Source organism: Zalophus californianus, chromosome 6 (genome assembly GCF_009762305.2).
Source record: "Zalophus californianus isolate mZalCal1 chromosome 6, mZalCal1.pri.v2, whole genome shotgun sequence".
Lineage (NCBI taxonomy): Eukaryota > Metazoa > Chordata > Mammalia > Carnivora > Otariidae > Zalophus > Zalophus californianus.
Genome location: NC_045600.1, coordinates 43,488,567 through 43,500,994, shown reverse-complemented (window position 1 = coordinate 43,500,994; position 12,428 = coordinate 43,488,567). Strand labels below are relative to the sequence as shown.

The 12,428-nt window shown below is 39.4% G+C and overlaps 2 protein-coding genes across 10 annotated transcripts in view; one reads left to right on the top strand and one right to left on the bottom strand.

Moving 5' to 3' along the window:
- KTN1 (kinectin 1) overlaps positions 1–12,428 on the top strand; it is a 116,344-nt gene that overhangs the window by 8,419 nt on the left and 95,497 nt on the right. The gene's annotated exons all lie outside the window — the stretch shown is intronic.
- LOC113908764 (ras-related protein Rab-13-like) lies at positions 2,587–3,554 on the bottom strand. Its single transcript, XM_027569173.2, has one exon. It carries the CDS (start codon positions 3,384–3,386, stop codon positions 3,006–3,008), a length of 381 nt encoding a protein of 126 aa, XP_027424974.2. The 5' UTR covers positions 3,387–3,554; the 3' UTR covers positions 2,587–3,005.

Here is a 12,428-nt window from a genome sequence, read left to right as displayed (position 1 = left end):
ATGATCCCAGCATTCTGGTTTTGAGCCCCGTATCTGGCTCCCTGCTCAGCAAGGAGTCCGCTTCTTTCCACCCCCCTTCCCTACCGCTCCTCCTACTTGTGCGGGCTCTCTCTCTCTCAGATAAAACAAATACTGAATGATTCATGTGTACAAGAGAATATAGAATGTGTCTGTACAATTTAAAGATTAAATGTAAAAGAAATACCCTTCTACCAAGTACCTGTGTACCTTTCATTCAACTTTATTTAAAATTTTTTTCTTTTAAAATTAACTACATAAAAATAGTGTATAAGATACATGTAAGATAAAGAGTAAGGATATAGTGAACAGCCTTGTACCTAATCCCCAGTTCAAGAACATTATCCTAACTTTTAATTTTAATTTCTTTATGTGCTCTTCCCCCCCACAGAAGTAACCATTATATTTGCTTTTTTTGTAGTTTTGCCACATATATTTATATACCTAAAATATTTTTTTCTGTTTGTTTTTGAACTTTTTGTATTTTTTTTGAACTTTATAAATGAGATCCTTCTGTATGAGTTTATTTGCAACTTTTTACCCTCAGCTTTATGGTCCTGATATTCTTTCACCATGTTATATATAGCTCAAATTCATTCACTTTCACTGCTGCATGGAATTTCGTTGTATGAATATTTTTCACTTTATTACCTGTTCATGGGCATTTAGGTTGTTTCCACTTTTCTTTTGCTATTATAAAAAATGATGCTGTGAGCACCCTGCATAGGTCTATGGGTACACTTGCATACATAAGTGTCTCCAGGATAGTGTTTTAAAAAACATTTGTTACTACTTACTGTAATAAGTTTTACATTATGAGACTCAGTACATTATCAGATGTGCCACATCTATAACAAAAAAAATTTGTTAAATACCTATGTGGTGCTAGTCCATTTCATTAAAAATAAGAATAGTGATTAAGACCCACTAAGTTGATTTTTGCTACCCACTAATGAGCTGAGATTTGCAGTTTGAGCATATTGTTTTGGAGCTCCTGTTCACACTAGGAGTGGGATTGCTGAATTGTAGGAGGGGTGCATTTTCAGCTTTATTAGGTAGTACCAAAACGTTTTCCAGTGTAGTTGTATCAGTTTATTCCCCTCACTAATATATACATGTGATGGCTCACATTCTTGCCTATACTTGATAATTGGCAAATACTAAAGTAAGATACCCTAATGAAATGATACCTTGTAGGTTTGCATTTCTGCTTTCTGAGAGGAAATATCTTTTCTAATGGTTGCTGGCCATTTTTTCCCCTTTTTTCTGGAATGATTGTTTATTTTTGTGTTGGGTTGTTTTTCTTTTTGATTAAGAGGAGTTCTGTATATGTTCTGAATATTCTTTGCTGATTAGTATCACAAATGTCTTCTCCCATCTTGTGGCTTCTTTTTTTGTGTGTGTTTGTCTTCTTATATATTGTCTTAGTAAAAGTTAAAAATTTTAATTTAATTGAATTTATCCCTGTTTTCCTTTTACGATTTATACTTTGTGTCTTCAGGAATCCTTCCCTACTTCAAGGTTCTAAAGATACTCTTACATGTTCTTTTATGTTGCCTTTCAAATTCTTTGCCTGGAATTGACTTTTGTTTTTTCTCTTTTATGCTACTGTTTTCTTTTCCCTAAAATTTTACTGCTTAGTATTTGCTTGTTTTTTTAAGGCTAAAATGTGTGAATTTACTAGATGCTTTGAAATAAGTCTTTGAGTTACTAGTTTTTTTTTTAAAGATTTGATTTATTTGACAGAGAGAGAGCACGAGAGAGGGAACACAAGCAGGGGGAGTAGGAGAGGGAGAAGCAGGCTTCCCACTGAGCAGGGAGCCCGTTGCGGGGCTCGATCCCAGGACTCTGGGATCATGACCTGAGCCCAAGGCAGATGCTTAACGACTGAGCCACCCAGGCGCCCAAGTTACTAGTTTTTATGCACTGTCCACAGCTTGCTTTTATAGAGTTGTAAGAAAATAATTATGTAAGAATGTTAAAGTATGGATAAAGTTTAAGGTGTAGCCAGCTTTGAAGTCTCCATTCATCCCATGTGACTTTTTAAGAGATTTGTAAACATTTTAGTGATGCCAGTGTTTGCATGTGGTTTCCTTAAGTTATGGACATTTGTTGTGAAGCAGTCTGGTTAATTACTTCCTTAAGTAGCAGCTCTTTGTGCTTGATGTTTTGCAATTTCACCACAGTGCATTGTGTGGGCAAACTTCTGTATATCCGACTAGTACTAAGAGAATACATACACTGTGAGGAATCTGATCTTTCTTCAAGTTAGGAAAATTCTCAGCTCTTTAAATATGACTTCTATTATTTTCATTTTTCTTTTGAAAGACCTAAGTTGGGGTCTTTGTATCTTAATTGTTCTTTCAGTTTTTTTCTCTTTATTTTTCTATGCCTCATACTAGATTTCAGTACTGTGTAGCAGTTTACCAATACTACTCTACTCAGACTTTATTTTGTCTGTAGTTTTCATTTCTGAGATTTGGGAGTTGCTTTTTCATATAGACCTGTCTATTTCATTTCTTTCTGTTTTTGTTCTGTAATCTTTTTGCTACTTTTTTTTCCCCAATAACAACGAATCAACTGTTTATTTACATTTATGTCTGCCCTAAAAGCCCAGGGAAGGTCTGACACCCAGGGCCCGTTCTTTCCTTCTCCCGTCTTTTCCTGCCCCCTCATCTCCTTTCATTCCCTCGCCTCTCTCTCCTCTTTGCCTCTCCTTCCCTCTCTAGTCTACCTACTTTCCTTCTCTTGCCTTCCCATGTTCTTCTCCATTTGCTCCCTACTCTTCCACCATCTACCTACCTCTAGCCCCTCCAAGTCCCACCTGCTGTTTCTCCCCTGCCCACCCACAGCCCTGCCTCCCTCAGGTTCAGCCTCCAGGCCTAGGGTCCTCAGCCGAGGGAGCACTTGCTGGTGTTGTTCTTGTCACAAGCTTTCAGGTCAGTGCCAGGGGGCTTGTGGCTGTTTCCCGGTCTCCGGCCTCCTGACTAGAGCAAGATGTCCTGGGCCAGGGAACTGAAAGCCTCATCCACATTTGTGCTGGATTTGGCACTTGTCTCAAAGAATCGGATCCCATGCTCCCGAGCCAGCTTGACAGCCTGCTCCTTCTGCACCTTCCTCTTAGCCTCCACGTCGCACTTGTTCCCCAGCAGCAGGCGTTCTACCCCAGCAGAGGCGTTCTCTTTGATGCTTTTCATCCAGTTCTGAATATTCTCGAAGGATTTCTCATCTGTGATGTCATATACTAGGATAATGCCCATGGCTCCACGGTAATAGGCAGTAGTTACCGTCTTGAATCGCTTTTGGCCGGCTGTATCCCAGACCTGCAATTTGATCTTCTTCCCCTCTACATCCACAGTGCGGATCATGAAGTCAATTCCAATGGTGGAGATGTAGGTGTTGTTGAAGCTGTCCTCTGCAAAGCGAATGATCAGACAAGTCTTGCCCACCCCCGAGTCCCCGATGAGCAGCAACTTGAAGAGGTGGTCGTAGGCTTTGGCTATGGCGGACACTGGGGAGCCAGGGAAGGCGTCGGTGGGCGGGACCGCAGGGCTGGCAGACGGAGCGGCCCGGAGCCCAGGCCAGGAAGTTTTCCTCCCTCTCCGCCCAGGCTCCGGGAAAGAGGGGAGGTGGCCTTGCCGTGGGCCCCACCCCCTGGCCGCCCGCCCCTGCCCCCGGGACGGCTGGGCACCTCCCGCTCGCTCGCAATCCGCGACAGGGTGGCTGTGGAGAAGGGGGAGCCGCTGCCAGCCACACGGCCCACCGACGGGGGCGCCTCAGAATCTGGGGGATGCAGGCTGAAGGCGGGGCTGGCACTGGGGGCTCACCACAACGGGGGCTCTGAGCCAAGGGACACCAGGTCCACTCAAGGGTGGACGCCTTTGGGGCATTTCTGGGCTCCGGGGTTCCCAGCCCTCAGATCCGGCCCAGCTCCCTGGGAACGCGGCCGGACCTCTTTTTGCTACTTTAAAAAAGGAGTCTCTTACCTCTCTGACATCTTCAACATATTCAAATTTAAAAATCTTTGTGAAGACTATTTTGTAAAACTAATATCATTTGGTGTTAATTTTTTTATTAGTTCCCCCCATCATTTCTTCCATTTTTGGTTTGTTAGGCTGAGTGGAGATTTTTTAAAACTTTTTTTCCATCACTGCTAACCCCTTGTGCCCCTCGTTCAAGTTACTTAGTTTCTACCAGGCCCACTGTGCCTCTAGACACGGTAAAAAAAAAAAAACAAAGTGGATAGATGTTTTTAATATGCAATCGTGCTAAGAAGGAGATGATTATATATATTGCTCTTTTTTTTAATTTTTAAATTTTTTTAAAGATTTTATTTATTTGACAGAGACACAGAGAGGGAGGGAACACAAGCAGGGGGAGTGGGAGAGGGAGAAGCAGGCTTCCCGCTGAGTGAAGCTTGATCCCAGGACCCTGGGATCATGACCTGAGCCAAAGGCAGACGCTTAACAACTGAGCCACCCAGGCACCCCTATATATTGCTCTTATTAAAAGTAGAATGAAGTCTGAAAAATGATGGCTCCTTATGGGGGAGAGAAGCATAGTGTAGAAAAGCACACGGGTATAATCTATGCTTTGAATTTTCCTTTTTCTGAAGACTTTAGAGCCATTTAAATATTTTACATAATTATTAAACAAAAATTTAAAAATCCCTAAGAATCAAAAGTAAAATGAAACCACTGAATCTTACTTGTATTCACTTGGTGGACACCAGAGTGACCTATGCCACGTGATTTTAAAACATGGTAACTTGACTGTATATCCCAATTAGAATATACCCTAGGAAGAGAGCGGAGGAGGGATGGCAAAAAAGGAAAACAAATCTTCAACTATTATAATCATAAGTTTGGTAGTAATGTGTACATTGTTTTTTTTTTTCCCAAAGATTTTTATTTATTTATTGAGAGAGAATGGTAGAGAGCATGAGAGGGAAGAAGGTCAGAGGGAGAAGCAGACTCCCCGCTGAGCAGGGAGCCCGATGGGGGACTCGATCCTGGGACTCCAGGATCATGACCTGAGCCGAAGGCAGTCTCTTAACCAACTGAGCCACCCAGGCACCCAATGTGTACATTGTTATTCCAGTACTGAGTAATGTGTGCATTGTGGGCCAAATGAAATGAGTGATTACGTTGGTATTATTGAAAACTGAGATTTTTAGCATTGTTGAAAACATGTAGTGTTAAGGTCAGTGAAATTAAGTAAAAATCCCATAGTACTAAATTTGTATGAGTCATGCCATAATTTAGCTTATTTAAAATGTATGTGAAAATTTTCTGGCGCAAAAGACCTAGAAACAATGATCAACCCAGTAGCAGAAAAACACTCCTGGTTCCTATATTGTGGTCTTTAAATACCTTTCACAGTAAAAGTAAACTAGTGCTTAGAATGAGCATTTTCTAAGACAGGAATTGTATGAGACAAACCTACAAATTAATGATTAATTTCTGTGTTACGATATTACTACAAGGTTAGAAACAACACACATTTAAAACAACACACATTTATTATACTATTGTTTCTGTGGGTCAGGAGTTTGCTTAACTGGGTCCTCTGCTTAACTGGGTTTACAGTGTTTAACAGAGCTGCTATTACCGTGTTGACCAAGGCTGGGGCCCCATCTGAAGCTTAGCTGGGGGAAAGAGCTGCTTCCAAGTTCATGTGGTTGTTGGTAGCTTTCGGATCCTTGAAGGTTGCTCAAGTGAAAGCCTCAGTTTCTTGCTGGTTGTTGTCTAGGACGCCGTTCTTACCTCCTTGCCATATGGCCCTCTCCATATGCAGCTTACAACATGGCAGCTTGCTTTTTCAAAGCCATTAAGGGAGAGAAAGCATGTCCTAGTAACATGGGTTACATTCTTAGGTAATGTAACCATGTATATGTAATCACTTAGATCCTGTCACCTGTGCCCTACTTTATTGATTAGAAGCAAGTCACAGGTCTCACTCACACTTAATAGGAGGAGATTGCACAAGGGTGAGAACACCATGAGGCAGGGGCCAGGGGACCACTCTAGAATCTGTTTGCCACAGCCTAGAACGTTTCTGAAGTACTAGGCCCAAAACTATGAGGGTAGTGTCAAAACAACCCAGGAGCCATCCTGAATAATATCCCATTGGCCAAAATGGGGAGAATTTGAACATCAATAGATAGTAATTAATGAATTGAGACTAATCAAATGTTTAACGTGTGAATTCAAGATACTAAAACATTAAAAAAAAAACCCTTTAATTAGTTGCTATTGGACCAGTTTATTATTTTGACAACTGGTGAATAAAGAAAAATAAACATTTGTCCTACTCGTATAATTTGTGTCTCAGGGTAACCAAGTAGGTCAGGAGAGAAATTTCTATAGATGTATTCTACCTAATCAAGAAAGAATAATAGTGGGGCGCCTGGGTGGCTCAGTCGTTAAGCATCTGCCTTCAGCTCAGGTCGTGATCCCAGGGTCCTGGGATCGAGTCCCACATCGGGCTCCCTGCTCAGCAGGAAGCCTGCTTCTCCCTCTCCCACTCCCCCTGCTTGTGTTCCCTCTCTCACTCTCTCTCTGTCAAATAAATAAATAAAATCTTTAAAAAAAAAAAGAAAGAATAATAGAATACCGCCATTTTGTATTTCTTAATAATGTCTAGGCAAAGATCACCAGTAACTGCTATTGTCACTACAAAGGGGGAGACATCTGGACAGTAGATACATACATTTAGGAGTATGCTGTGCTACCTGTGCCATAGTCATAATCCTGAATCTGATGTAGCCTTTATTTTTTTTAAAGATCTGTTTATTTGAGATAGAGCAGAGAAGAGAAGGAGCAGAGAGAGAGAGAAAATCAGACTCGTACGCTGAGCACAGAGCCTGATGCGGGGCTCGAGCTCATGACCCTGAGATCAGGGCTTGAGCTGAAGCCAAGAGTCTGTTGCTTAACCAAGTGCGCCACCCAAGTGCCCCCTGATGTAGCCTTTAAATTTACAAATTTATAGGAAATGAAAGGACAAAAAACTTGTTAAATACTTTGAAGATGCCATCAACAGAATTCATACTGGGAATCCCTACAGGACCAACTGGTTTTTCCAACCCCAAATTCTAAGAATGATAAACTGAATAATAAAAAGAAACCAAGATGATAAATGAATCAGTCAACAAAGAATAACTGAAAAGATATTTACAAAGCAGTTGGATTGATGTGAATACTGGCTTCATACTTGATACTAAGGAGTTGTTAATTTAAAATTTGCTGTAAGACTAGATGTTTTGTCCTTTTTCCTCTCCAGGTTCAGAGCTTTTATAAAGCTGTAACTCTAGGTAATAGGTTTGCAGCCTGATTATTTTTCATCTCCTTTCTCTTCCTCTCCTCTCCTCCCCACTTTCTCCTCCTCCTCCCTGTCCCCACAACCTGTGGAAATCCTATTCCCATTCCTACCCCTTGGTGCCAAGTAGTGAATCTGGTTCAGTTCTGTTACTGTTATCTGTAGGAGCTGAATTTCTGACCTTTTGCCTACTGTAGAGCCAGTATCTGGTCGTCATCTCCATTCTTTCTTTCCTACACTGCATTTAGGTATTGGTTACTGTTTTGAATTTTTACTGTTTCTGACTCAGGTAGAGGTTATTTTAGTTTTGAGTTCAGCCATATCTTTGTTAATCTCTTTTTATGTTTTATCTATCATTTTAAATGTTTGGAATAGAACCATCCTTATTGGAAATCTTCATCTTCATTTTTACCTATTATGATCCTAATTTTTTTGATGCTCAGTTCACAGTATCCTGACTGCTCTAGTTCTGTTATCTGTTCTCTTCCTTTGTGCAACTCTGCCTTTTTTTAATCTTGTTGGGTGTTTTTCAACTCTATAGAACAAATCTGATTTTAGTATCACACTAATTTGTTATGATTGCAATCAGTTAAAATCCATAAGCCTTGAAGTGTGTGATTCTTGTTCCTGCTAGTTGATACCACTCGTCCTGTGCTGCTTTAGTCTATTTTGGAGTGTAGGTATCCTTTGCTAGTCTAACTGAGGCTCTATAATTTTTTCTTTTTCAAGGTAGAACTGGTATCCCTTGCTGTCTAAACTCTTGTTTGTTGCCTCAAACTCAGAATCAAATGTATGTATCCTTTAATGTCTTGAATTCATTCTTGAAAACCCTGCTGTTAATAAGTGAAAAGCCATTACATGAAAACATATTTCCATTAATTAAAAAAAAAATTTTTTTAAAGATTTTATTTGAGAGAGAGAGCACAAGTGGTGGGCAGAGGCAGAGCCAGAGAGGGGTGTTGGGGAGAGGGAGAGCTGGGGAGAGTAGGAGTGGGAGAGGGAGGGACAGCAGAGAGCCTATTGCAGGACTTGATCCCAGGACCCAGGATCATGACCTGAGCTGAAGGTAGACACTTAACCGACTGAGCCACCTAGGCGCCTCTCCGTTAATTTTAATGGGAAATTATGCTGTTTTCTGTTGCAACTGACCAACTTCACACATAAGAAAATATTAATTTAGCAGTGAAGATGAGTGTATGTAAATGTAAACAAATTGAAAATAAATATACTTTGAATGTGAAGTGTAATTGATAAAAGTATATTGTACTTGCCAAAAGTGGAAGAGAAAACTTGGTGGTGGTGGTTGGTGGGGTGTTTACTCTTTGGAAAGTTTATTCGTTTTGTACCATTTTCTTCACTTATGTCAGCCTTTTTGATGCTCAAGATTATCTTGCATTTTTTTTTAAGATTTTATTTATTTATTTGACAGAGACAGCGAGAGAGGGAACACAAGCAGCAGGCAGAGGGAGAGGGAGAAGCAGGCTTCCTGCTGAGCAGGGAGCCCTGTGCTGGGCTCGATCTCAGGACCCTGAGATCATGACCTGAGCCTAAGGCAGATGCTTAACAAGGGTTATCTTGCATTTTATCTGCACTTAAAAGTCAAATTATGGCACAGATAAGCACCTTTGGGGGAAGAAAGGCCAAACAGAAGTCCTTTAAACTGTGGAAATAGAACACAGGCAGAAAAGACTGAAGAATTGTAGATGATAGCTCTGCATTCCTCTTGATATGTATACAAAGCAAAATGTTCTGGGTTCATCCAATTGTGTGTAGTACATGGATACCTATATATAACTGGAAATCATTATGTTGCATAAGTTTTTGAGTGTGTCTTTAGCTGAAATCATAATGTTAAAATATCATTATAAAATGTGTGTGTTTTAGGTGAACAATCACTAATACCAAAAAAAAAAAAAAAAAGAAAAACCATTGTTAGAAAAGGAACTGAAAGTGTTTGGTGGCAAAGGATAAAAAGTCTTTTTTTTTTTTAATTAAGATTTATTTATTTTAGAGAGCAAGTGAGCAGGGGGTGGGGGTGCAGAGGGGGAGAGAGAGAGAGAATCTCAAGCAGGCTTCCTGCTGAGCATGGAGCCTGATGCCAGCTGGACCAACCTCACCACGATGAGGTCATGACCTGAGCAGAAATCAAGAGTTGGATGCTTAACCAGCTGAGCCACCTAGGCATCCCTAAAAATCTTTTATGAAATATTATTTAGTTGGTTTATCCTTTGTTTTCCTCTTTTGAGATATTCTTATGTTCACATCATTATAAACTGGCAAGTCTTATTATCCAAGAAATTGATTATAATGTTAGTAAGTTCACACAAAGAACGGACTCTTTTGATACCTGATTAAGACACTTTCTAAACCATTAATTGGCAACTTTGGGATATGATCATTTAACCTTTTAACATTTAACTGATTTATACTACTATTCAGCCATGTTCAGTATTTATCTATTTTGTCTCCAAGGGTAGCTTGTCTACTTTATCAACTGTTCTGCTAAAATCAGACATCTATAATGTGTATTGGGTTTTCCTGATTTAATAAGCATTTTGTGTATATAAAAAAAGGGGCATTGGAATGACTTGTTTATAGTGAATGACTTTTTATACATGTAAATTTTTTAGTGATACTGTCTGGATTTATCCACAATGAATTTACCAATTTTAGTTTCACTACTTCCTGCTATTTTCAGTACAAGACAGCTTTTACTTTTTTTTTTTAACTCTTCAGGTATCTTCTAATAAAACAAATCTTTCATGGATCTTGAAATGTAGGATTGTGGCAGCTGTGTACTGTCTTTTGAAGGCAGTATCTACCTTTGCATGGTTGTTGTGTAAACATGGTTTCTAAGCACAGTCTACAGAACAGGATAGCCATAGGATAGGAGTCTCTTCTTGTGGCTAGATTTTGTTTATTTTTTCCAGCATTATGGAGATGTAATTGACATCATGTTATGTAAATTTAAGGTGTACAGTGTAATGATTGGATATATATATATTTTGTCAAATGGTTACCACAATAAGGTTAGTAAACATATACATCACCTCATATAGTTTTTTTGTGTGTGTGTGGTGAGAACTTTTAAGATTTACTGTGTTAGCAACTTTCAAGTATGTAATAGAGTATTGTTAACTCTAGTCACCATGTTGTATATTAGATCTCCAACTTGGAAGCTTCTATGCTTTGACCATCTTCACCAGTTCTCCCGCCCTCTCTTTGTAAACACCAATCTACTTTCTGTGTCTTCGAGTTTGGATTTTTTTTTTTTTAGATTCCACATATAGGTGAGATGTTAATAGTATTTGTCTTTCTTTGTCTCCCTTATTTCACTTAGCGTAATGCCCTCAAGGTCCATCCATGTTGTTGCAAATGGTAGGATTTCCTTATGTTTTGTGGCTGAATAATATTCCTCTTTGTGTGTGTTTGTGTGTGTGTGTGTGTGTGTGTGTGTGTACATTTTCTCTATCCATTCATCTGTCAACAGACATTTAGGTTGTTTCCATATCTTGGCTATTGTAAATAATGCAGCAATGAACATGGCAGTGTAGATATCTCTTTGAGGTGGTGATTTCATTTCCATTGGATATACACCCAGAAGTGTTCGAGGAACTTCTTTATTTTCCACACTGGCTGTACCAGTTTACATTCCCACCAACAGTGCATGAAGTATTCTTTTCATGTCCTCGCCAGCACTTGTTATCTGGTCTTTTTGATAATAGCCATCCTGACAGGTGTAAGGTGATACACCATTGTGGTTTTGATTTTCATTTTCCTAATGAGTAGTGATATTGAGCACCTTTTCATGTGTCTGTTGGCCATTTGTATCTTCTTTGGAAAAATGTCCATTCAGATCCTTTGCCCATTTTTTAAATCATTTTTTTTGGTCATTGTTTTTTTTTTTGTTTGTTTTTTTGCGCTACTGAGTTGTTATAAAGTATGGATATTAACCCCTTACCTGATATATAGTTTACAAATATTTTTGTCCCATTCTGTAGGTGGCTTTTTCATTTTGCTGATGGTTTCTTTTTGCTGTGCAGAAGTTTTTTAGTTTGATGTAGTCATTGCGTTGGTTGCTTGTGCTTTTGGTGTCCTGTCCAAATATCACTGTCAACACCAATGTCAAGGAGCTTTGTCCTTATGTTTTTTTCTATGAGTTTTACATTTAAATCTTTAATTCATTAATTTTTGTGAGTGTTGTAATATCGGGGTTCAGTTTCATTCTTTTACATGTGAATATCCAGTTTTCTCTGCCCTATTTATTGAAGAGACCATCTTTTCCTGATTGAATATTCTTAGCGCCCTTGTCAAATACTAGGTGACCAGATATGTGTGAGCTCATATCTGGTGTCTTGATTCTGTGTCTGTTTTGCTTCATGTGTCTGTTTTTATTCTACTACCACACTGTTTTGATTACTGTAGATTTGGAGTATAGTTTGAATTCAGGAAGTATGATGCCTCCAGCTTTGTTCTTTCTCAAGATTGCTTTGGCTATTTAGAGTCTTTTGTGGTTCCATATGAAATTTAGGATTGTTTTTTTTTTCTATTTTATAAGATGTGCCATTAGAATTTTGATAGAGGTTACATTTAGTCTATAGCTGTAAGGCTTAGGGCAGTATGGACATTTTTTTTAAATTTTTTAAAAGATTTTATTTAACCGACCGAGCGAGCGCACACGTGCGCACAAGCAGGGAGAGCAGCAGGCAAAGGGAGAGGGAGAAGCAGCCTCCCTGCTGAGCAAGGAGCCCTATGCAGCTTGATCCCAGGACCTTAGGATCATGCCTGAGCTGAAGGCAGACGCTTAACTAACCAACTGAGCCACCCAGGCGCCCCCAGTATGGGCATTTTAATAATAGATATCTTTGCGTTTATCTGTATCTTTTTCAATTCTTTCGTTGTCTTACACCTTTCAGTGTACATATCTTTCAATTCCTGGTTATGTTTATTCAGTAGTGTTTCCGGTGCTATTATGAATGGGATTGTTTTCTTGTGGCTATATTTTAGATTTCTGATATCATCTTTGAAGTTCTTAAATATTTCTCTTGTCTGGAAGGAAGTCTTGGTAATCACAATTTTGAAGGTTCACTGTA

Coding starts and splice junctions, on each gene's coding strand:
- LOC113908764 (XM_027569173.2), bottom strand. CDS start 3,386: ATGATCCGCACTGTGGATGTAGAGGGGAAGAAGATCAAATTGCAGGTC.